Source organism: Aethalodelphis obliquidens, unplaced genomic scaffold, assembly GCF_003676395.1.
Source record: "Aethalodelphis obliquidens isolate GAN/ISIS:26980383/991018 unplaced genomic scaffold, ASM367639v1 scaffold25, whole genome shotgun sequence".
NCBI lineage: Eukaryota > Metazoa > Chordata > Mammalia > Artiodactyla > Delphinidae > Aethalodelphis > Aethalodelphis obliquidens.
This window is the reverse complement of record NW_020837969.1, coordinates 9,325,556-9,349,409: the sequence shown is the minus strand read 5'-3', so window position 1 is coordinate 9,349,409 and position 23,854 is coordinate 9,325,556. Positions and strand designations below refer to the sequence as shown.

Sequence of the window (23,854 nt, the reverse complement as noted above, 5' to 3'; positions counted from 1 at the left end):
CACAACACTGAGCCCATCTGCCTGGCTTGGGACGGAAGCCCTTTCGGCGGCAGAAAATACGTTCTTCTCCCCTTGACGAAAGGAGAGGGCAATTCACCTCTACATCCAAATTTGCATAAAGAACTTTAATCAGAGTAAAAATGAAAATAAATATAGCTCTCCACTTTCTGCCAACTTGGAGAAAGTCACCTAAACTCTCAGCACCTGTTTCCTCACCTATGAGAGTTAGGCTAACTCCTAAAATTCTATTCGTCCAAAACAATCATAAAATAATAAAATTGCTCTGTGTATGTGTGTGTTTGCATATGTATGATGTGTGTGCATCTGTGTGTGCATGTGCGTGTGCATCTCTGTGTGTATGCCTGTGTGTGTCTGTGTGACAAGAGCGCTCCATGCGAGTCTGCATGAAATAACTTATTGGCCACACTATGTGAAAAGCACAGTGATTTTTAAAATTTCAACAAAGTAAGTCTGAGTGTGAAGAATAACGATCAACTTGGAGACTGAAAATCAGTAAAAGGCCTACATGTAACGGGGGTGAGAGAAAGGGGGACAGGGTTCAGTCTAAGGGGGCTGCTTGAGGTATCACACAACTGTGGCAGATGTCCTGTGCACGCCCGTTTTCATAATTCCAATCTCTGACATCCCCGTCTTCCCTGACAATCACTGAAATCAGCTGCACCACGAGCCTTCCCTGGCCTGAGTGATGGAAGGAATAAGCTGGAGATTCAGGATCAGCTCATGATGACTTGTGCCCTCGAATCTCATGATGTCCCCACGTAGAAGGGTCGGGGAGAAAATCAGGGAGAGAAACACAGGTGAACTTGGCTCACCTGCCCCTGATCTTTCCCCATAAGGACCTGAAGGAGGGTTTCATGGGAAACAGTGTTGAGAAAGCAGCACAGGGAAGTGGTGACCCCAAAACATGGCAATGGGATTTTATAAGAATAACTTTAAAATTATAGCTATAGTTACTATTATTATATATTTGTGTAATTTTAATACTTTTTAAGAAACATTTTTATGGTGAGAAAGGCAAGTGGTGTGTCTCTCAGGCTGTGTTTGGACTTTCATTTTTGCTCCGGCTGGGACGTGGATGTCCTTTCATGTCAAGAATCTGGTGATTCTCAGCAATTCTGAGACTGACGATGTATGGCTTCATCTCTTAAATTCAACAAGCATTTTGGGCAAGTAATCTCTTTGAGAAACGCGTAATCATTCATGGGCTTTGTTGCATATTCTTATACCATTTTTCTTTCCTGAAGAAATGGTGATTTTAACATAAAAGCCAAAATAAGTGAAAAGAACACTGAAACAGCAAATCAGAAGGTCCCCCTTTGGCTGCTCTGTGTATCAAACAGCAAGGGGTTCAAACTCGTTAAAGATATTGGACGCAAAGAGAATAAAAGAAGAAACTCATAGAATTCTGATAACCAGAATATGGAACCTATCACAAGCACTAAGAATTTTTATTTAGAATTGAATTGGACAGTGATCAATAAAGGAAATCATTCAAAAATCAAATTTATGTCCTTCTATCACTTTGTAAGTTTGAAAAAACATCTCTTGCAATTAAAGACGTAATAAATACTGATAGAGTGGCAACTAGACCATTTTTAGTCTAAGGAATACTTTGGAAGGGATACTTTTTATGGCTACTGTAACTGATTGTGTGGGTTTGGGTTTACTGCATATATGACTGCATGAGGTCCATCGTGCACTGTGTTCACTGGACATCCACTGTGAGGTGTGGGCAGCCTTGCGTCAGACATGCTTTGAGGTGGGCAGGAGGTAAAAGGGCTAATACGGGCCCTGGGCCCCCCTCTGGCCATCAGGAGATGAGTGGTCTTGTTTCTTGACTGAATGAGGTCAAGGGGCCGGAGGGGGGGTTGAAGGACACCCAGGGTAATTAGCTCAACACAGTGCTGAGCGCACACACCTTGAACCCAAAATGTGGCATGAAAGCTTTGCCACTCTGAGGTAACTGTGAAAACTGCCTGCAAGAAGTCCCTGTGTGTCTTCAGGGGGCTGTCCCATGAGGAAGGCAAAGCCAAGGAGACCCACTCCGATGGGCTCCAGCCCTGTGATCCTGGGAAGGGCGTGCTTTCCCCTCCCTGAGGCAGGGGAGCCTACACCTCTCTCTCTGTTGTCTGGAGGCTCTGCTCCTACGTCCGGCAGGTGTGTTCTCTTGTTCTTCTTATGGACGGAATTCCTTTCTTTGGGTCTTCACAACACTTTGTTTCTATTCCCTTCTTCTCCTTGACAGACTTGCCACACAGAGAATTTTCCAGGCTCAGGAGTATCCTTTTTTAAATGTAGACTCAGTCTATCACAATAAGGCAGCTGTGTAGATGGTATATGTCACACATTTTTCTAAGTTCTTCAGTTACATTAAATCATTTAACCCTCACAATAACCTTATGTGATGAGGTAATAAACCCCGTTTCACAGATAAGGAAACTGAAGCACAGACTAGCTCAAAAGTCATTTTTCCCAAGGTCACACCACTAGTACAGACTCATTATTGATTTGATATAACCTCTAAGTGCTTAGCTTAGGAAAAGAATTGTGGACTTTTAAAAAATGCTAATTAATGATGGATATACTTTATAGTTAAAAGTTCATAATATTATTCATAATTATTGGTAATGAAACTAGCAGAGCAAAATTTTGTTGTAGAAGACAGTATACTTTTAAAAATTTTATCCAGATAGGATAAAAGTTAAGTTACCAATTAACTGAGGTTATATTTGTTTTCACATTAGCATTTAGGATATTAACCATTTATTTCTCATAATACGACGAAAAGGTAGGACTAGAAAGAAGGCTTTAGCATTTGGGTAGCCAGGGAGAAAAAATTTATCAAATCTAAAGATGTAATTTTACATGTCTTTTTGTGAAGATTTGGATTCTGGGATTTTTTTCTAAAGCAGATATATAATAAGTGGTGCTGATTAAGTGCAAGTCTACACTACATCGAAGTAATGAGTGTGGGAGATTAACTAGCCGGTCGTAACCAGTAATTCTTGGCAGAGGAACAAGGCCGTTGCTGTAACTGGTAGAAAGACGTGGAAAAGGGCCAGCCGCCTCGCCGGCACATCTCCGCTCACTTTATACTCGCCTCTTGAACACAAAACCTCCACTAGCGTCAGGGCAACTAGTGCTCATAACCTGAGATGCAAGTCAAGTTCCTAAGTGAATAAGCAATAACAATTAATTTACTCATGAAACATCTGTGAGTGAACGTACACATACATGGCACGTGCACTTAGAAGTGGAAGGTCAGAATTCATTATTCTAGAGTGTACAGTACAGGACTTAAAAGATAGTATTTATTCAAATTTTTCTCCAAGAATATGAAATTGCTTGTAGAGTATACAAACCTGGTATACAAACATCAATTTAAAAAGCCTATTTTACTATAGTGTTTTATTTAATATAGACATATAATATGCATTATTACTATTTGATTTATATCTGTATCACTTTATATTCTTCAAAGATTTTCATGTAGATCATCATGTAATTACTTTTATTTTTTTAAATTGTTACTTTCCTCGGTTTTAGGCAATTATTTGTGTTTGACGCTATTCCGATGAACATGGGTGGCTGCTGCTGGAGTTGTTTTCTGATTTTATGTGAAGACCAAAAAGAAAATATGACCTTTTACAGGTTGAACGTGATCAGCCATTTGGTCTTGAGGGTCTTGGTTCATTCTGACTTGGTTCCATAGCAGGCTGGCAGCATCAAAGGTCTGGTGAGAAACGCGGGTCGGGGACCTGGAGCTATGGCACATGGCAAAGTCTCAGGTGTGAGACACGTGGGTGTTCAGGTGGCCTTACGGACGCGACAAAGCAGGGGAACATTTGAGAGGACTTAGGGGATCTGGCTGTAAAGAGAGACTGAACCAGATGGCAGTGGGTGTATGGGTGTCACTGAACCAGGGTCCCTGGAGGGTTTGGAGCACAGAGGTGTCCTGATAAACATCTGTTTGGAAAAGAGGAGATGCACTAAAAGAAAACAGTGAATCCTAAACACTTTAAAGGAAAACACAGAGTGTTGTAGTGTGAAAATGGACATGTCAACAAATTCTAGAATTCCCAGTCCAGAGGAACACACTGGAAGATCATAAAACAAGTAATTGTAGAGCCTATAAAATGTACTAACACTTTGTCCAGCTGGGTACAGCCATCTGTTTTTCTTTTGGTCTATTTGTCACTTGCACAGAGTGCATTTTTATAACTATTATATCATTGAATAAATATAACAATTCCATGAGGTCAGTATCAACACTAAATCCATTTTACAGATGAAGAAACTGAGATAGTGTTAGGTTAATAATTAACTTGCTCAAGATCACATGGAGTGGGGCGTTGGTGGAGCTGTGATCTGAACTCCAGCTGGTCTGGTAATAACCACACTATGTTTGTCAAAATACAATAGTGATAATTAATTACATTTATAGATGTTAAGTAACCCACGAGGAACATGTATGAATGTATGACTCCAAAAGAGTAGGAACATGAGGCTGTTGTGGGAAACACACCTTCCGAACGTCTTAATTCAATGTCTCACAGAATGTCCTGCCGTGGAACAGGAATGCCTGCATTGGGATCCTGTTTCTGAGGCAGGCAACTGACTTAAATTTATTTCGAATTAAATCAACTAGTGCACAAAGACGAATGCAACACATTTCCAAATGCAAGAATTGAAACGTGTCAAGAAGACTGAGGAAGGTGTACTAAAGCCTGAGACGCTGTCCCACAGGAGATAACTAAGTGAAATACAACAAACGGTAAAAAGCAGGTGCTCAGAAAATTACAAAATGTAAATCATCAGAATTTCAGAAATTCTTTGAACTTGATTTCAGACATCCATTGCAAATCTCCATGCCTAGAGCAATTAAATGGATCAAGTTTCAGTTCTTCCGATAATCCATTTAAAGTGATTTTAAGATGAATGAATATAATTTCCCTTAAAATGAATCATTTGCTCTTTTTTATAAAGAACCTCCTGAAACTGTAATTAAAATTGAATTGTCATTGAGAGTTTTGTAATGGAACTAAACTTATTAAAATTAAATGAACAAAATAGAAAGGAGTCAATTGATTTTTCAGTTAATTCTTCTGTACAAAAGCATCAACCCATGAGATGGTCTTAGCAGCTCTGGGTGATGTAACAGAACACAGACAAGAGGCTTAAAGAATAACATTTAGGGCTTCCCTGGTGGCGCAGTGGTTGAGAGTCCGCCTGCTGATGCAGGGGACACGGGTTCGTGCCCCAGTCCGGGAAGATCCCACACGCCGTGGAGCAGCTGGGCCCGTGAGCCATGGCTGCTGAGCCTGCGCGCCCGGAACCTGTGCTCCACACAGGAGAGGCCACAACAGTGAGAGGCCCGCGTACCACAAAAAAAAAAAAAAAAAACAAATACCAATTTATTTCTCACAGCTCTGGAAGCTGGAAGTCCACATCCATAGCACTAACCATATTATTTGTAAGCAATAATAAATATTCTGTATCAATAAATATTTTATTGGGGATATTAATTTACTATTTGATAGTAACACAGTAGATGAAAATCTATACTCTCAATCTGCCTACTCATCATGCTAATCTGGATTCCAATTCTGTTGCTGAAGAACTTACCCCCCTAAATACTACCGAGGCTTTGCAATGCCCCTCATCTCACAGGGCCGCTTCTCAGCCCAGGTGTTCACTAGAACTTCTATTTACCACCAGATGTTTATTAGAAAAAGGGAAAGGAGCATTCCACTTGGCACTCCTCCAGGGTCACCTGTGATCTTTGGATTGGATTTGCAACTTTGGTCTAGGGATAGATTATTCTTATTTCTATGGTTTTACAGGAAGAAAGACAGACACAGCGTCCTAATGAATCAAACCTTGAGATCAAGATAGGAGCTTCCAACAGAAATAATGTTTATTTGTTTGACAAACATGTATTGAATAAGGCACAGAGCTGGATTTAGGGCTAGGCAGCCTCCACTGTAAGGAAAGGTCAGCCTAACGGGAGAGACAGAAATAGGAAGACAAGTTTACTGGAGTACAGTGGTTATCCTGGAGGGTCCCTCTCCAGCCGGTGGGTAAGCGGGTAGAAAGAGTTTACATGGGAGGTGAGTTCCAAAATGAGAAAGTCAGCCTGGCAGAAAAGGGGGTGCACGTTGCAAATGAGGGAGCAGTGTAGGGAGAGGCTTGAGCATAAGAGAGAACCAGGGCAGTTTCAGGTCGAGTGAGCTGGGCAAGACGTCAGAGAGTCTGGCCAGTGAATAAGGGGCCTGCGTCCCCGGCGAGTGGAAGGTTTGTTCTGCACATTATGGGAGCTGATTCATGGGTTCTGTTAAGGGGGATGAATTTGTGAGGTTCTGAATTCGGACAGATCACTCTGGGGGCTGCGGCAACAGTGGTTGGCGCTGTCCTGGAGGTGGGGAGCATCTTCGGGATGTGAAGCTGAGAGCCTTTGCAAGGCTGGGCAGAGAGGATGGGCGGGGAGCCTCCCTGGAGAGCTGGGGAGAGGCAGAATCTTCAGAACTAGCAACTAATCCGATGTGGAGAATGAGAGAAAGGGAGAAATGAGAACTCCCAGGTGCCACGTGGGTCACCTGGTGGATTTTAGTGCCTTACTAACATGTTTATTTAAAGGTCTCTTGTGGCCAGATGGGCTGGAAGGAAAGTCAGGAAGCAGTAGGTAAAATACAAGAGGTGAAATAAAAGAGGTGAAATACAGAACGGCCCCGCCAGGCCATTCTCTCAGTGCAAAGCAGGGCTGAAAGGCCTGGTTTTAGGTGCCCTGTGTTGGAATCTCGCTGGCTGTGTGCCGGTGGGCAAAGGCCTTAAGTTCTTTGTGCCTCAGTGTTCCCATCTGTAGAATGGAACTGACAATAATAGTGCTTACTTCACAGAGGTGTCTGGGGGATTAAATAAGATAACACATGGAGAGAGCTCAGAGCAGTGCTGGTCTAGAATCAGTGCTCAATAAACATTATTTCAACCCCAGTTACTCCTCATTTTATACTTTAGGCAACAGTGTAAAACCCCAAATAACAAGACTAAGAGTGTAAAGATAATGAATCTAGACAAAATAATAGAATAATGCAAATGGAATATTATAATCAATAGACAATGTTACATACGTGGATTAAGGCTTTGACTTCATCGAGTTGGGAGTTTTTCCCCCAGATTTTAAACTATCTTGCTCAGTAATTTCCAATTTGGGGCATATGGATTCTAGGCAACTCTGGGAACATCTAGGATCATCTAGAAAATATTGTATCTTTTTTTCTTGAGATAGTGTTCAAAATTGGCATCCAAATCTCAAATAAAAATCATAACTAAAAAAAAAAAGTGAGAACTACTGTTTTAGGAGAAAACCACATCATAGAAAGATCAGATATGTGCCCTGGCAAGAGATAAAGATGATTTGATTCTTGTTCACTTGTGTAATTTTTCTATAATGAAGTCCTCACTATCCTACTATCTATGGCACACTGGAACACAAAAAGACAGTATATTAACTTTTGAACCACATAATATTCCTAAATAACTGAAGAGATTCTGTGCATTAGAAAAATCTGGTTTACTAAGTTAACAACTTAGCATTTTTATGGGTTATGAAATCTTATTTTCACAACTTTCCCACCTGCCTCTAGTTTATCAGCTGGTAAGATCACAGGTGCCTCAAGGACTCAGAAGGCTCACAATTAAGGGGGTCCATGGTTCATCACTAGACAAATGTCATAATGCTACATTAGCCAGTTTCTGTGACTTTAAAGGACAGCTTGTACGCCCTTTACATGCTGAGCAACATGGCCAAGTGACAGTTACCAGATATTGCCTCTGGGGCTGATGACCAGACCCTCTAGACCTGCGGCCAAGATTCCATAGTTAAACTGAGCCACCACGATTTGAGGAACTCCCTACAGCAGCACAGGTTCAGATTAACAATAAATATACCCCACTGAATGGGCATCTTAATTCTGTCTTAGCACAGTGCCTAGTTTCAAGTACCTAAATGAAGATTCCTATTACTCTCTGGAATGACCTCTTGAGTTCTTCAAGAACACTGTGAAAAAGCTAATTCAGCATTAAAATGTCTACAACGCCCACTTTGCGAGAGTATGCACGATCATCTAATCAGAGTTAAAGTGTAAAAAAACAACAAAACGAGTATTTTAAATTGTCCCCATCATTATACCAGGTGATACCACTGCTTTTAAGCAACAGAATTGTCAAAGGTTGTGTTAATACAGCATGGCTTCTAGCTTTTGTCTTTTGTCCCAGGTATAGTGTGTGTGTGTGTGTGTGTGTGTGTGTGTGTATACATATTTTTTTTTCTTCTCCATAAATATGCTTGACACATGCTTCAGTTTCACTCCTCTTCAGCCAGGGCGTCTTGGGGCTGAAAGGGGCTGGCTTCACCGATGAGGTAACCACAGCCCAGAGAGGCCCCTCATCCGCTTCCCCGGGGAGCGGAGCGCCCGCCCAGTGCCCGCCTCCTGTCTCCCTTGCCGGCAGGTTCCTGCACGCTGACCACTGACCGCACCGCCCTGCCCCCCGGGGGAATGAAATGAAAGCACGTGACCACCTACCCACACACCTTGGCAGAGATGCGCTCCATACACGACGACCCCCGCCCAGGCACGTGAGCTTGGTTGCGCCTTCTAAGCGATAACCTGGGAAGCACGAAAACGTCAGAGAGTCTCCAACTCCGAAGTGAAAACCGATTCTCCTGCTGAAGGCAGGGACGCCAGGATCGTCACAAGGCTCCAGGTCATATTCTGAGACATGAAGAGACAGAGTGCACTCGTGGGAACCCGGCTAAATACTCAAAAATTATTTAGCAAGAATAAAAAGGTGCTATTACTTAAAAAATAAACATATATATATATTCCCCCCCCAGCTCTGCTGTAACTGTCACATGGGTTGTCTTCCTTTGTACTGTGAGTTTTCTCATGACAAATGGAATACAGTATTTTTAAAAATAAATGTATAACATTATAATAACATGACCCACTCAAAACTGTCACTTTAACACTATGAAATTATTTTAGTGATACTCCTAATTGCTAAAATCAGTTACTGTCCTCTTAAAGGTGCTTTGGATAAACAAGACCCAATGGAGAACAAACTAAAAGCAGTATCACAGGGTTTTTTCACAGGGCGGAAAGATTATCATAACCAATTTCACCCCTAAAATACACCTCAGTATGGAATAGCAAAACCTTTTCCCGTCTATTTTTCAATTTATAAACCATGTTTTATTGATGCGTAATGAAAAATATTCTGGATCCTGCTAGAAATTTCTGTAAACTACCCAGGAAGAAAGTGCTAAATTTAGTTAAAAAGAAAAAAAAGAATAATGTCTGGTGTATTGCTGCATTTGGGGATTAAATGTCCAAAATAACAGTACTAATAACAGCATTTTGTATTTGTCTCATTCTTTAGTACCAACTCTTTCAAATCTCTATATATGGGTACAACTGCACTCTGGTTGTCATGGGTCTCATGGGCCATCATTCAGTGTGTTGTTGATCCTTCTTGCTGTGTTCTCAGCGTGTAATGCCCAGTGTTTAGTCAAACAGGATCAAACAGTGGGCCACCATTAGGGGGTTTGAATGGTGGAAAGAGCTTCAAAGAGGTTAAAGCGTCAATTAAAGGATGAGCATTATTGCAATGAGTGGGAGACGGAAGTTTTTCCTATGGTGGTGGGGAAACTGTGCTAGTTCATCTGAAAAGATACTGCCTTTGCTTTCTGATTGCCAACTACTATCTTTCAAGTTCTGACTCTAAAATGTCGATTCTGTATTCTCAAGGAACATATTAAATCCAAACCATCATCTCCCCCAATATTTCTCAATTTTAATCCATCTTTTCTATTCCCATCATCCACAAGTTTCATCACTGGCATCCCAACCCTGTATGAAGAGGAAATCTCTGCTCCAGTTTTTCCCTCATCTCACCCAACTTATTGGTCAACATCTGAGCTCCACGCTTTCTACATTGTCTTTCTCCTGTTTTTCATTTAGGTAAAAACTCTATTCTGGATCCCTAACATATTCAAACTACTCTCACCACTCTGGAGATATACTCATTAATTTGACCTATTTTTAGTATGACCCAGCAAGGAAAAAAAAAAGGTAATATCATTCAATTCAACTCAACAAATATTTATTTGTCATACCAAAGCATAATGGTAGACTTTCTAGGAAATAGTAAAATAAAGCTGTCACAATCCAGGGAACTTTATCTTCATCTGACAGAAGCCATTCTCCTCCTAATAGACTGTATACTCTCAACTCGAATCACATCTTTGCTGTCATTTCTTTAAAAGCAATTGAAAACTCTTGCCAAATAAGAGAACAGTTTGCTATTATTTGTGCTAGATCTATTGTATTATAGAGAAAAACACTGTAATCGTATGGTTCTTTGTGTATATTTTTATTTCATATTTTGACTGATGTCCTCTGAAAAATACCTACTGAAATAGGAAGCCTGATCCAACACCGTGAGATTAGAGGTGTGGATTAGTTCCACCCTCCCACACAAGGTCACATAAAGGTCCTCTTGTGTCAATTGTCACTTATGGGCTATTACACAGTGTGTATTTGCACAGCATACGTTTCCAGTTAGGCATCCAGCAGAAGAAAAATGTATTGCCCTCAGGATTCCAAGTTCCCGGACTCAAAGATTTTGTTCTTATAACTTACTCTATTTTTCTTCATCAATTCTCTAGTCTCATTCCCATGAGCACACAGACATGTGTTCCAGGGCCCATTATAAGAATGCGACACAGCAATCCACCGAATAAAAACCACTCTCATGACCTCATGACAACCACAGCCGCCACGCCTGGTGGGGCAACTCCGGCACCAGTTCCTCAGAGGCGCTCCACGTTCTATTTCCACGGCACCTCTTCCCAGTCCCTCTCCACCCGCCAGCGGGCTCGCTTCCAGACCAGAACCACCGCGGCCTCCCCCTGTGAGCCCGCTCACCAAGCCTTGCCTCCTCCTACTTACACAGTGGAAGCCCTCTTCCTCCTTGGAGGGTTATCCCTTCTCTCCTCCTAGCTCAGGGTCCCACCTTCTCAGTCCATGATTTGAATAGTCCTCATCTTTGCACCAAAATGTCCTGCCCCAGCCAAAACCTAGTACCTTCTTTCTGTGCAGCTACACTCATTTCCCAGCTTACCCAGCCCCACGTCTTTAAATTTTGTCTGTTTATTGATGAACTTCAATTATTTTTTTCCTGACTTGACCCTCTCTGTGAACTCAAGACTCTTGACAACCCCTCTTGGATATATACCTACAATTTCCCAAAGCAAAATTTTATATTTTTCCTCCCAAACCTGCTTCAGTCCCCGTGTTTGCCACGTGAAGCGTGGCATCCTCATTCACAGAGACGAAGACCTTGACCCCTGTCTGTATTTCAGACACATTCGATCCCAGCTGACCTGGTCCACTTCACTCCAGCACCAACCCCGCAGCCTCACCTTCTGCTGTCTCCTGTGGGGCTTACTGTGTAACAGCATCTTACCTAAGACCCTGTGTTAACGTTGGATGTTACTTAAAATGAGTTTTGAAAACGGTCAGATCATGTCCATCCCTGTTCAAATCCCTCCAGTGGCTTTGCATAACACAATTCACAGCCAAGGTACTTATATGACCTTCTCAATTACTGGGCTCTGACCACAGCCACCTCATTCTTTAACCCTAAACTTGCCCGCACACTCCCACTGCTGCTCTTGCTTCTTCTGAGGACCACGTCCCCTGTAGCAGCCTGGCCTGCTCTTTGACTTCTTTGAAATCAAGCGTCAGCTTATCAGATAGACCTACCGTGGCAATTCTCTACACGTCAGCATCTTTTAACTCCTTCACTGTTTTATTCTTTCTGATAGCATCCTCTGTTACTATCTCCCCTACTGGATTACAGGCTCTATGAAGGCAGGCCCTTTGTTTTATTCCCTACTGTGTCTCCAGGGCCTAGAATAATTCTTGGTACCTTGTAGGTGCTCAGCAAACACTCACTGAATTAAAAATAAATAACTAAATAAAAGAATGAGCACTCTGTACTCTTTCCCAGGCACTGATGGTGCAACAACGGGAGAAGACACATGAAGGATACAAATATGGAAAGATAAAGTTGGAAGACACACAATTTTGGTATATAAACAGTGTTACAGGAAGGCAGGGGGAACACAATTCTGCTCAAGGAAGAGGAGACGACTGCGAGCAACAGGCAGTGCTTGATCTGCATGCAGCTTTGCCTGGTGAGGAATGAAAAAGGGTTCGTTTTCTTAACATTTTATTTATTTATTTGGTTGTGTGGGGTCTTAGTTGCGGCAGGCGGGCTCCTTAGTTGTGGCATGTGAACTCTTAGTTGCAGCACGCATGTGGGATCTAGTTCCCTGACCAGGGATCAAACTTGGGCCCCCTGCATTGGGAGCGTGGAGTCTTATCCACTATGCCACCAGGGAAGTCCCTGAAGAAGGGTTTTGAATGAAGAGGAAACCACATCTGTAAAGGCACTAAGTTGTCCAGATTCTCATCTTTTGAAGAGAATGACCAGGAAACTATGTGAATTCACAGAAAGTTGGCATTCAAAAAGTAGTATCAGGGCTTCCCTGGCGGCGCAGTGGTTGAGAGTCCGCCTGCCAATGCAGGGGACACGGGTTCGTGCCCCGGTCCGGGAAGATCCCACATGCCGTGGAGCGGCTGGGCCCGTGAGCCATGGCCGCTGAGCCTGCGCGTCCAGAGCCTGTGCTCCACACAGGAGAGGCCACAACAGTGAGAGGCCCACGTACCGCAAAAACAAAAAACAAAACCAAAAAATCCCCCAAAAAGTAGTATCATAGGAGGCATGGAGAAGGAAGGCTGGAATAGTAAGTGTACACAGAGAGCAGTCAGTAGCGGACACTCAAGACAGACCAGGGAGGGTGGACGGCTCGACCTAAACATACTTGAATAAGGAGCCCTTTCCCCCCATATTTCCATTAGTATCTACGGCGACACTGACTGGGAGACATAACTGAGAAATGACCCTTTAATAAACCTTCTAGAAAAGACAGAAATAAACTGGACTAACAAGGAAAAAAATCCGGATATAACAGCATACTGATTTTGTACAGATATCAGAACAGTCTCCAAAAGGGTAAATGCTTCAATTGCATAATAAAGTGGTTACTTATTTGGGCACAAAGAATAAACTCCATTGTGTTAGCGTCACTGGCAATTGTTCACAGCCCAGTTTCAAGGCAACGTGCCTTCAGATGAAATGATTCCTTTAGCATATCTAAAGAATACGTTTCCTTGGGAATCAGCTTTGCAATCAAAGGTGTATTTTGTCTTTAAAAAGACTGTCTGAGCATGTGTGTGACACAGTCTTGATGAAAGCGATTCCTTGTGTAAGCTTTATAGATTGTCTTCTACTGGTTGTGACCAAATGAATTGTTCTGCATGTTCAAAAAGTGATGCCAGTTTAATCTTAATATTTAAAAATATTTTAAAACTGCCCCAAAGAGCTACAAAGACCCAGAAAAGTGTGTTTTGTTGTTTCTGTTGTTTGCTTCCTTGTTTTTTAGGGAGTTTACGAAAGGAGTCAGCTTCAGAGCTGCACTCTGACTTTTGTAATCAAAAGACTCCTTGTAGCTGTGTAGCTTGTAGCTGTGTGCTGGGAGTCATGGAATTAAGAAAGAAATATCTTAATACCATTCTTAGCATCATTCAAATTGAACAATTTAACCCATACAAATAATGCCTGAAACAACATAAATCCCTCACAAATATTATCTATGTTTTATAATTAAAAGTGAAAATGTTTCTTAATTTTGCTGCCATGTATGATGGCATTAAAGTCAACAAGAAGCTCATCCTCGACTGCATGTGTTCATACTTTTTTTCACTCTAAAGGTGGTTCTCAGTACAAGTATGGCATCTCCTGGAAGGTACGATTCAAAATAATCAGACCACAGCTGATTCTGAGTATGTCTCCCAACAAGGACAGCTTCCTCAGAGATTTTGATAGAACTGATGACAAGAGAGACTGAAGAGATAGTGATATTAGCAAATTTGGGGGGATGAGAATTTACAGTCAATGTGAGGCATGGTGTCTTGTGGACGCCAGGCCGCTGCCCTTGCATCTCAACTCCTCCTCCACCCAACTAGAGCTTCTCAATGGGCGGCCATTTACGTGTAAACACACACACACACACACACACACACACACACACTCGCTCACACAAACAGTACAAGTATTGCCAGAGAAGACCCCAACATACCTGAAAACGTGATATTGAAGCCCTCGTAGGAAATGGAAAAGTCTGATATAAACCGAAGCTGGGCAGTGAAGTTTCCAAACAAACCTGCCTTAATGGTGTGAGGCAGCACCGACCCTGTGAGCCTGGCCACTGGCTCCGAGAAACTCCCATCCTCTGTGATGAGTAAGTAGTCGTGGGAGCTCTCCAGGTGGAAGGTGTGGAAGATCATCTGAACCCCTGAGAGACAGAGAGATGGAGGTAATGAGAAAGACACAGAGAGAGAGACAGAAAGAGAGAGATGAGAGAGAGACAGAGAGAGGGAGAGAGGGGGGTAAAGGGGGGCATTGGCAGAGTTGACAGTTGGGGAAAAGAATTTCTTCTGGGCTTAGAGACATAAAAGTCTTGAATCAAAAGAAAATCTTAAAATGCAACCTTAATTTTGAAGTTTGAAAGAAAAATACAGAGAATGGGTAGAAGAAGGAATAAACAGAAAAAACAAATGCTTCAGCATATATAAGTACAGATACAGATAAAGGTTAGACACAGGGATATAGAGACAGCTGTATCAACAGGTCCAGATATAAATGCATAATAAAACTCGGCAGGAGGGTCATAATGGACTGTTTGCACCCCCTTAGGGAAAGCATTTGCCCCTGAGGAGCGAAGGACGAGATCACTTTCCCATTTATAGTAAACACGTGTCCTTTAGAAAATCTAGGCTTGGAGGTCTAATACTGAAACTTACACAAGTGAGCAAAGACCATTTTGAAATGATAGTTTTATGTGATCCCTTGTGCATGTGTTCTCATTGTAACTATACCCACAAAGTATTATTTCTGAATTCCTATACATAATGAATAAATTTAACCATGACTAGGTCCTTTTTAATACAAATACTTATTTTCATGATGACAAAACCTTGGTTGCTCATTATTTGTTTATTCTTAATTTCCTTCAAGGCCAAGTTTTTCTTAACATGTATTCATGATGGCGGAGTGTAAGATAGTGCATATAATAAAACATGTCAATTTAACATTAAGTTGAGCTCAAATTTAAGTGGAAAGACAAAATCTACATAATGTTTATGTGAGAAAAATTCCAAATTATCTTCTTGAAAATGACAAGTTTACTCATACGAAAAAGACTCAGACTATAGTCCCAAATCCAATGTCTGTAAACTGTATTTCTTACACAAAATTCAAATGTTTCTGGTTTTCACTCCACTTGTTTATAAAATGAGGATAATGAAATCTACTCCATAAATCAACACTGGATTATGTGAAGATAAATTATTCATTATATGTAATAATACTGGGTACACTTAGAACACAAGCCAAGTATAAAAATGTATCCTAGATTTATCATAGAAATGAGAAGCTTAGATAATTTCTTATTTCCCTTTACTTAAGCACTAGTCATATTTTATTTAACGCATGCCTCTTTTCCTTACCATTACACCTAATTTTCAAGCTTATGTTCACAAGCATAAATTCAAGTCATCTGATCAATACAGAATAAAACAAGAAATCTACTTCTGCTTGAAAGCACCAATAATTTAAAGACCATTTTTCTTCTAAAATCTTATTAAAAATCAAAATTAGCAATCAAAATATACATGAGGAAATTAGTTATCTTATTTGTTCACACATGAATATTTTTTTCTTTCTTCCCATGTTTGTATCTAGTTATTTTGTATATTTGAAATCTATGTAATATCCTTACCCTTTCCATGAGATACCTCAATGGTCCATGTACAGTTTAGAGAGTTTGGGTAAAAATCTGGAAACCCAGGAGAAAGAACTGTTCCACTCTTTCCATGGATGTATCCTCCACAGAGGGCTTAAAATAATAAGGAAATATCATTGTAGTATTAAAGTTTCACAATGATTGCTACACAAAATACTTTTAAAGTGCCATTTAATTTACACAAAGACTAAAAGAATATTTAAGATCACCTCCATGTAAAATAAAATGGAACAACAACGTTATTTTACTTGAAATATGCCAGTTGATATACAGTGTCCTAAACAGTACAAAACCTGGAAAAATCAGACAGGCTAAGGTAAAACAGCTGAAGAAGAAGCCTCCTGTGGCAGTTAATTTTATGTGTCAACCTGACTGGGCCACAGGATGCCCAGACGTTTGATCTGACATTATTCTGGGTAGGTCTGTGAGGATGCTCCTGGATGAGATGAACACTGGAACAGGTGGACTGAGTAGAGCAGGTTGCCCTCCCCAGTGGGCGTGGGCCTCGTCCAACAGGCTGAAGGCCTGAAGAGGTCAGAAAGGCTGAACATCTCAAAACTAAGATGGAACACATCTTGCCTGATGGCTTTCAAACTGGGACATCATCTTCATTCCTATCTTCAGACTAGAATTGAAGCATCAGCTCATTCTGAGTCTTGAGGCTGCTGGACTTCAAACTGGAATTTACACCATTGGCCTCCCTGGGCCCCAACTGGCTGACTACAGATCTGGGACTTGAAAGCCTCTATAATCACGTGAGTCACTTCCTTATAATAAATCTATCTATATACCTATATCTATATCTGCATCTCTATCTATACCTTATTGATTCCATTTCTCTAGAGCTGCTGGTCTTCTCAGTAGCATTTCATTAAGTTTAAATCCTTCACATCAATATATGCCCTTTTCAATATGCCTCAGAGACTCATTTTTGAAGGAAGAAAAAGAAAGTTATACATAATCACTCGAAGGGGAAAGTCACGACATTTAGGGAATCAGTGCAATATGGAGGTTTAAGTGCTCAGACCCTGATGTCAGAAAGCAATGTGTTCAGATGCTGATGCGTCTCTGGCTCTGTGATCTTTGGCAAGTGGTTTGCCCTCCCTCCTTTACAGGTATCTTACCTTGAAAGTGAAAATAGTGTTAAAAGCCATCTCTTAGGGTAGGTGTTTATAATGATTGCCTTTGTAGAACACAATTTACAGGGCCCCATATGTATCAAATACCCAAGGCGTTAGCTAATGATAATTATTATTAGAGCTTTAATATATCAATAATTTAAAATTTGAATAAATTCTATATGCCTTAATTTTGCAAACATTTGAATAGTGGATGTTTGTCTTTTCTTTCATATCTTAAGTCCTATCAAGATTTTCAGAATGTTAGAGCTGAACTGAAAAAGGAATCAAAGCTGATGGAATCAGTACAGGGGGAGGCTGGGGGTAGGAAAGGTGACTCAGGTTCAGCTGTGATTCAGTCTCCAGGTCCTCTGGGCCCCTAACCCCTGCATCGTTCAAGGGTCTGTTGCAATATGAACATCCTGAACCGTGTGTCATAAAAGCTAGGTCCACGAATAATACTTGCAAAAGAATTAGCTAATTTGTAGAAGACGTGATTTTTCTCATCATCCTCAGTCAGTGTGTAATTTTAAGAAAACAGATAATATCTTTGAATATGCAAACCAAATGGAAAGAGCTAGGTAAAAATCAGCAAAATAGAAACTTTTAAAATGAGTTCTAGAATAATTTAACAGTTTAAAGTGTTCACATCTTAAAATTACATTGATTCATCTTCTTATGGAAATGGTAACATTAACATAGCATTTAAAATTAGTTTATTCACAAATAGTTACTGAGCACCCACTATTTATGAGCAAAATGGACAAAAGTCTCTGCCCTGGCAGAGTATACATTCCAGTTGAAGAAGAGAGAATATGATATGAAGAGCTGAGTCTATACCATGTTGGAAGATGATGCATGCCAGAGAAGAAATCTAAGAAGAAAAGAAGAATGGGATATTCTAAGATGGGTGTGGAGTTGGGGGCAGCATAAATGGGGTCGGGGGGAAGCCTTACTGAGGAAGTGGCCTGTGAAGAAGGACTTGAGACAGAAGAAGGAAGTACTTGATAATCTGGGAAAAAACTTGGGGGGAGAGGAAACAGCAAAGACAAAGGCCCAGAGCTAGAGTGGGCTGCTGGGTTGGGGGGAGGGCGACGGGTCTGAGAGGGTAAGGATGGAGGGCTCAGGGGAGCCAGGTTTAAAGGGGCAGATCCCGTCCAGACCTTGGCATGTGTCTCAGTGAGATGAAGGACCACCCGAGTCTCCTGTACAGAGGATGACTCGGGCCAACTCGGACTTCAGCCTGAGCGCTAGGCTGCTGTGTGAGGATGTGGTTGGCAGAGAGTGAAACAGACAAGATTCTGGACCAGAACGTCAGCAGCAGAGGTGGTGGGAAGTGGTCAGAACCTGGCCATATTTGGAAGGTAGAGCCAATAGGATTTTCTTGTCAGTGAGATGTGGGTGCCATGAAGAAAAAGGAAGATTTGGGGATGATTGTGAGGTTTTAAGGCTAAGTGTGAAAAACTGAAGATGCAGAAAAACTTTGGGAGAATCAGGTTTTGAAAGTAAATCAGTTCAGTTTTGGATACACGAGCTCGAGGCCTACTAGACATCCATGTAGAATGGTTGGTGTTGCAATTGGATACACAAGTCTCAATCCCATGAGAGAGGTCTGACCGAGGGGTAGAAAGATGACATCATCTCAACACTGTGAATGCAGGTGTAGATAAAAAGACTAAAACCTGGGATATTCTTATGAAAGACAGACAAGTCCTGTTTTTCAAAAGTTTACTTTCTAGTGGGCAAGGCAAATAATTTATAAAAATATAGCGAAGAATGACTTATTCTAAGAACAAGAATCTTGTTCTCTAAACTCAAAGGCAGTCTAGGTGATGAGAGTACGGTGAGGCTGGCGAAGCAGCAAAGTGATGGACACACGGCCCCGCAGTTGTTCACTCCCAGGATGATGAACACTGAGTAAGCCATGAAAGGATGGAGGGAAGGTAGACGGTCAGAGTCAGCCCAGTGTTAACAGTTTGCTCTGTGACAGGGTAGTGGCTGCCAATTTACTGTAAGGTCCTTAGGTTCCTAGTGGTCTGTTAAGTACAGCCCTCGCACTATGGATTCTGTAGTTATCAACTTCTATCATTCCCATCCTGCCCCGGCACCGTCTCGGCTCCTGCACAAAGTCTTCCAATGAATTCAAGTCTGCAAACAGGGCAGTCATTGCTTCAAAGAACCAACGACGTGGCTTTAATGCTTGTTTGTAAGCGTCCGCGCCGCCTGGACTGGAGGAGGCAGGAGCTGAGGCTCCTGCACGCGGAGGCGGCGGTGCGGGCGGAGGGCCCAGGCGTGGCGGACTCTTCTCTCCCTGGAAAACACTGGCTGCCCTGCGCCACCTGCTCTAACCGGACACCTGGCGGCTTGCAGACTCACGTTTCCGGCCCTGACTTCCTTCTCAAACGCAGCGGAATTACAGACAGCTGGCTAAGTATCTCAGAATGACACCCTTGGGTCCCTTCCCCCCCGCCACCAGCCGCATCTCCACGATGACGCCTCCATCCGCTCCCCACTTGTGCAACGCCCTGTAACTGGCGTGTTTCGGGTCATTTTTGTCTGATTTCCTGCTCCCTTACTCTTGTCTCTTCCTTGAAGAGATTAACACGAGAAAGCATACGGTCGGTACACTGTCGGATTTGTTTCTTTTCTCTTTCCCCATTACTTCCTTAAACTACTATAAAGTTCTACTTAAAGCAAAAACTTAATGGGGTTACTTTCCATTTCAAATTATTCGTGGACTCCCCATGCCCTACAGAAGTCATTGATTTTATTCATTCGTTCATTTATACTGGAATCCTTTCCTCAAAAGAACTCTTACAGGGAACCCTACAATAACAGACGGGGATAATCAGAGCTGTTCAGCCCTGCCACTGTCCTCGGTTCCACCTCAAAGAAACCCCTGGGGCCCCCCCGTAGGAACACAGAACAGGGCAGTCTCAAATCTCTCACCCACAGAATTGGGGCCGTGCTCACAGGACTAGCATGAAAGGCCTCTGAACTACCTTTGATCAGCATCTACTCTCAGCAAATACATTTCTATCCTCCAAATCCTCCAGGCCCTCTTTATGCCTTTATGCCTGATTCTTACTATTTCTTCACTTTCAATCTTTTCTTTCCTCTCAACCTTACTATTAAAGATGCATCAGGAAAGCTGCCTTCAAAGCCTTTCAAGATTCCAAATTTTTTATCTCTTTATTCTCAATCATTTTTCCTGAGTCTAATAAAGCATTTACTTCATTGGATGACTTAAAAAAATAAGTATTTCTTCTGTCTATTCTAATAGATTATGAACTTGTCAACTGTGTGCCTACAAATACAGTAGTTTTCCAATAAATACTTGTGGAAAGGGTAAAGGGTTTACAAAAATATTTATTTAATGAAGAAATTTTTCCAAAGTTTTCCTTGCATTTGTCTTTCACCAAATAAAAGGAGGTCAATTTATTGCAATGTTCACTTTGCTTCTTCAAACCCTGAGTATCTAAAGCATAAATAGAAAAAAATGCAGCAATGCTATGATGTGAGAGATATTGATAGAGTTTACCTTTTTCCAGGGTGATATGAAATATTATAATTCTGATTTCTTCTTTCCTTTCTGAGAGCTATGAATTTTTAAAGGTTTAAATATGCTATTGATGTATCATTTGTCACAATAAAAACCCATGGGGTTTAAGAGATTGCTTACGATTTGCAAAGGCAACAATAACAGTTCTTAAGGTGAAATGAAAACAGTCAACCGTGACTGACTAAAACTCTCGTATCAAACTCTAAAATCTCCCAAAGTTTGCAGATTTATTAATAGCTTTTTATCAAACATTTATTATTAGCTGAGATAGGTTCCAATGAAGCATAAGCAAAGCAAATAGTTTATGTTACCAATCTCATTAGAGAGGTTAAACTCCAAATTTACATAAATTTAAACTGGGAGACAACAATAGATAAAATGCACAAGATAAAATGCATTTTCTATGGAAAACAAACAGCATCTCAGATATCTGCAAAGCACAGAAGGCCCTTTGCAGTCTGTTGCCACACCATTTCTCCTAGATAATTTCCTTCTGATCATTCTCTTCATTTTCCATTCACTCTCCTTCACTAACCCTGCAGGAGTTTGCAGAATGTTCCATGTCAATCAACTCAGGTGAGTTTGCTCATTTCCTCTGCCTAGAATGCTTCTTCGCATGTTGGCTACTTTGGGAACTTCTACTCATCACTGGAATCCCAGCCCAAGGGTTGTATTTTAGATGAGTTCTTCAATTCCTATTCTCTAGAAGCTTGAATTTAAACTGAGAAGACTGTATTAAATGATTAAATGTGCATGTGTATATATGTATATACTATGGTCTGAACGCTTGTATCCTCAAAACTCACATTGAAATCAAAAAGCCTGATGTGATGGTATCAGGGGTGGGGCCTCTGATGTGATCAGGTCATGAGGGCTGAACTCTCATTAATGGGATCAGTACCCTGATAAAAGAGGCCCCACAGAGCTTCCCTGCCCCTTCCACCATGAGATGACTCACTGAGAAGATGGCTGTCTGCAACCCAAGAAGGGCCCTCCCAAAAAGTCAGTCATGCTGGCACCCTGAACTTGGAGTACCACCATCCACAACAGTGAGAGATAAGTTCTGTTGTTTGTAAGCCTCTCAGTCTGTAGCATGTGGTTATAGCAGTCCAAATGAACTAAGACTATATATGATTAGATTAGATTATACATTTTAAAGTTAAACTTTATGGAACTGCAAATAAGGAGAAATGGATGTCAGGAAAGTTAGTAGTGCTGGCGACTTGGAGCAATTCCAGAAGAATTCTGGTGAAGGCTGAGGGCAACCTGGCCTTGGCGGATGAGGGTGACTCAGGTAATGAAACGCCCAGGTTGCTGGCTAGATGGAAGTAGAAAATAATCTTGGATAGCTATTAAAATATTTAAACAAAGTAAGTTGCCAGTGTTAAATCAAGAATACACAGAGAGTATTTTAACATGTATATGTTGTTCTCTTTTGAGAAGAATCCATTCAAAGTCAAAATGAAAAATCTCAGATGGGTCAGGATAAGACTGTCACTTTACCTGTCAGTTTTCTTCACCAAATCAAGAATCTAGCTAATTTGAGGACTGGTGTGTTTTCTATGATGAACTAGGTGCCATTTCCCACCTCTGTAGAGTGGTGGAGTCATGATCAGAGGACTTTACATTTTCAATCTCTCCAGCTCAGGCTGAAAAGTTTGCAATGAAAATCACTGGAGAAGCCTCATTTTAGTAGACGCTCAACTGGCCTACCTCAAATTCAAGTTGTAAAAAAGAGAGCAGCTGATATGTGCTCTACTTCTAAATTCCATTTTTAGCTCTAGTCCAAAAAGAACAATTAAAACTGCACAATAACATCCAATGAAGCCATGCGTTTGTATATAATGTAAATATTTCAATAGAATTAGTCATATGATTAACTTATCACAAATTTTGGATTAAGTGATATATTGATTGATGTTCAGTTATGTGTGAATAACACTGAAGTATTTTAAGGGTTAGGCCCTTACCATACTTAGTGTTCTTAGTACAACTGTTGTTAATAAAGAAGTCTAAATAAGGAGTAAATATTTTGGTATAGTACTGATATTTATGACATTCTCGAGTTTTACAAATTTTTCATTAGTCCAGTAGCTAGTAGCCTTCTGACACTCTCTAGTAGTCATAAGCATGAACTGTATTTACTTTTTTATTATTAGAGTTCTAATACAAAAATAAAACAGGTAATAAGAATTCAAATAACACCATAAAATGGAGAGCTAAAAAAGTCTCTCTTCATTCTCCCCGATAGCCTACTAATCTCCCCAAAGGAAAGCATTATAGTTATAACTTTAGAATATCTATTTCCAGTCACTTTCTATGCATATACTGTGAGTGTGTCTGTAATTACTTATGTGTACATGCTCCTATACATGACACACATTGTTCTGTGACTTGCTTTTTCTTTCCTTCAAAGAGTGTTATTATTTAAGTTTCCTAGTAATAGTGTATAATGAACATGCAGATCCCTAATCCCACAATGATATAGTAATAGAGTAATATGACCTTTCTACTTTTTTTGCAAATGCAACAGGGGAGGAAAACTATTGTGTTTTATTTGCATTTTGCTGATTCCTAGTCAGAATGGGCATACTTTAAACCATTTTTTGACCTTTTGTGTACTTCTGTGAATCGCCTATGTGTGTGTTTCCCCCATAGACCTCTTGCTTTGTTTGTGTTGTTGTTCTTCTCCCATTCATTTACAGGACACAGTTATTTAGAATCATATTACATGGACAGTGCAATTATTTTCTGTAATCTGACCCTTTTCTTTTACCTTTTAAAAATTTTAATGGAACTTTTAATTTGTATATAGTGAAATGTAAATGGTTTTTATTATTTCTATATTTCTTTAGAAGGTTTTCCAAGAATTAAAAAGTAAAATTTCTCAAGGAACAAACAAAAGGACAAAACCAATGACTCATGCTTATATAGTCACTTGTGTGACAAAATAGTGCATCAGAGAAGAGACAGTATGATCTTTCCAATAAATAACACTGTCTCAACTGGAAAGCCCTACTGGGGAAAAAAAATGGATCTAGACACTACGTATTAACTTAACAAAAAATTAGATGGATTTAAAGTATATATTTGAAATTTAAAATAAATTAGTGTTTGCTTTCAGGGGTGATGAAAACGTTCTTAATCACAGTGATGGTTTCA

At 40.8% G+C, this 23,854-nt stretch overlaps 1 protein-coding gene across 1 annotated transcript in view; it reads right to left on the bottom strand.

The window, feature by feature from the left end:
* The window catches only part of CSMD1 (CUB and Sushi multiple domains 1), a 1,488,158-nt gene that overhangs the window by 281,903 nt on the left and 1,182,401 nt on the right, over positions 1 to 23,854 (bottom strand). The window contains exons 20-22 of the mRNA XM_027123007.1: positions 15,989 to 16,105; positions 14,288 to 14,503; positions 8,604 to 8,792 (exon numbers count right to left, since the gene is read on the bottom strand). Coding sequence (XP_026978808.1) covers positions 8,604 to 8,792; positions 14,288 to 14,503; positions 15,989 to 16,105 — 522 coding nt within the window. The remainder of the gene's footprint in view (positions 1 to 8,603; positions 8,793 to 14,287; positions 14,504 to 15,988; positions 16,106 to 23,854) is intronic.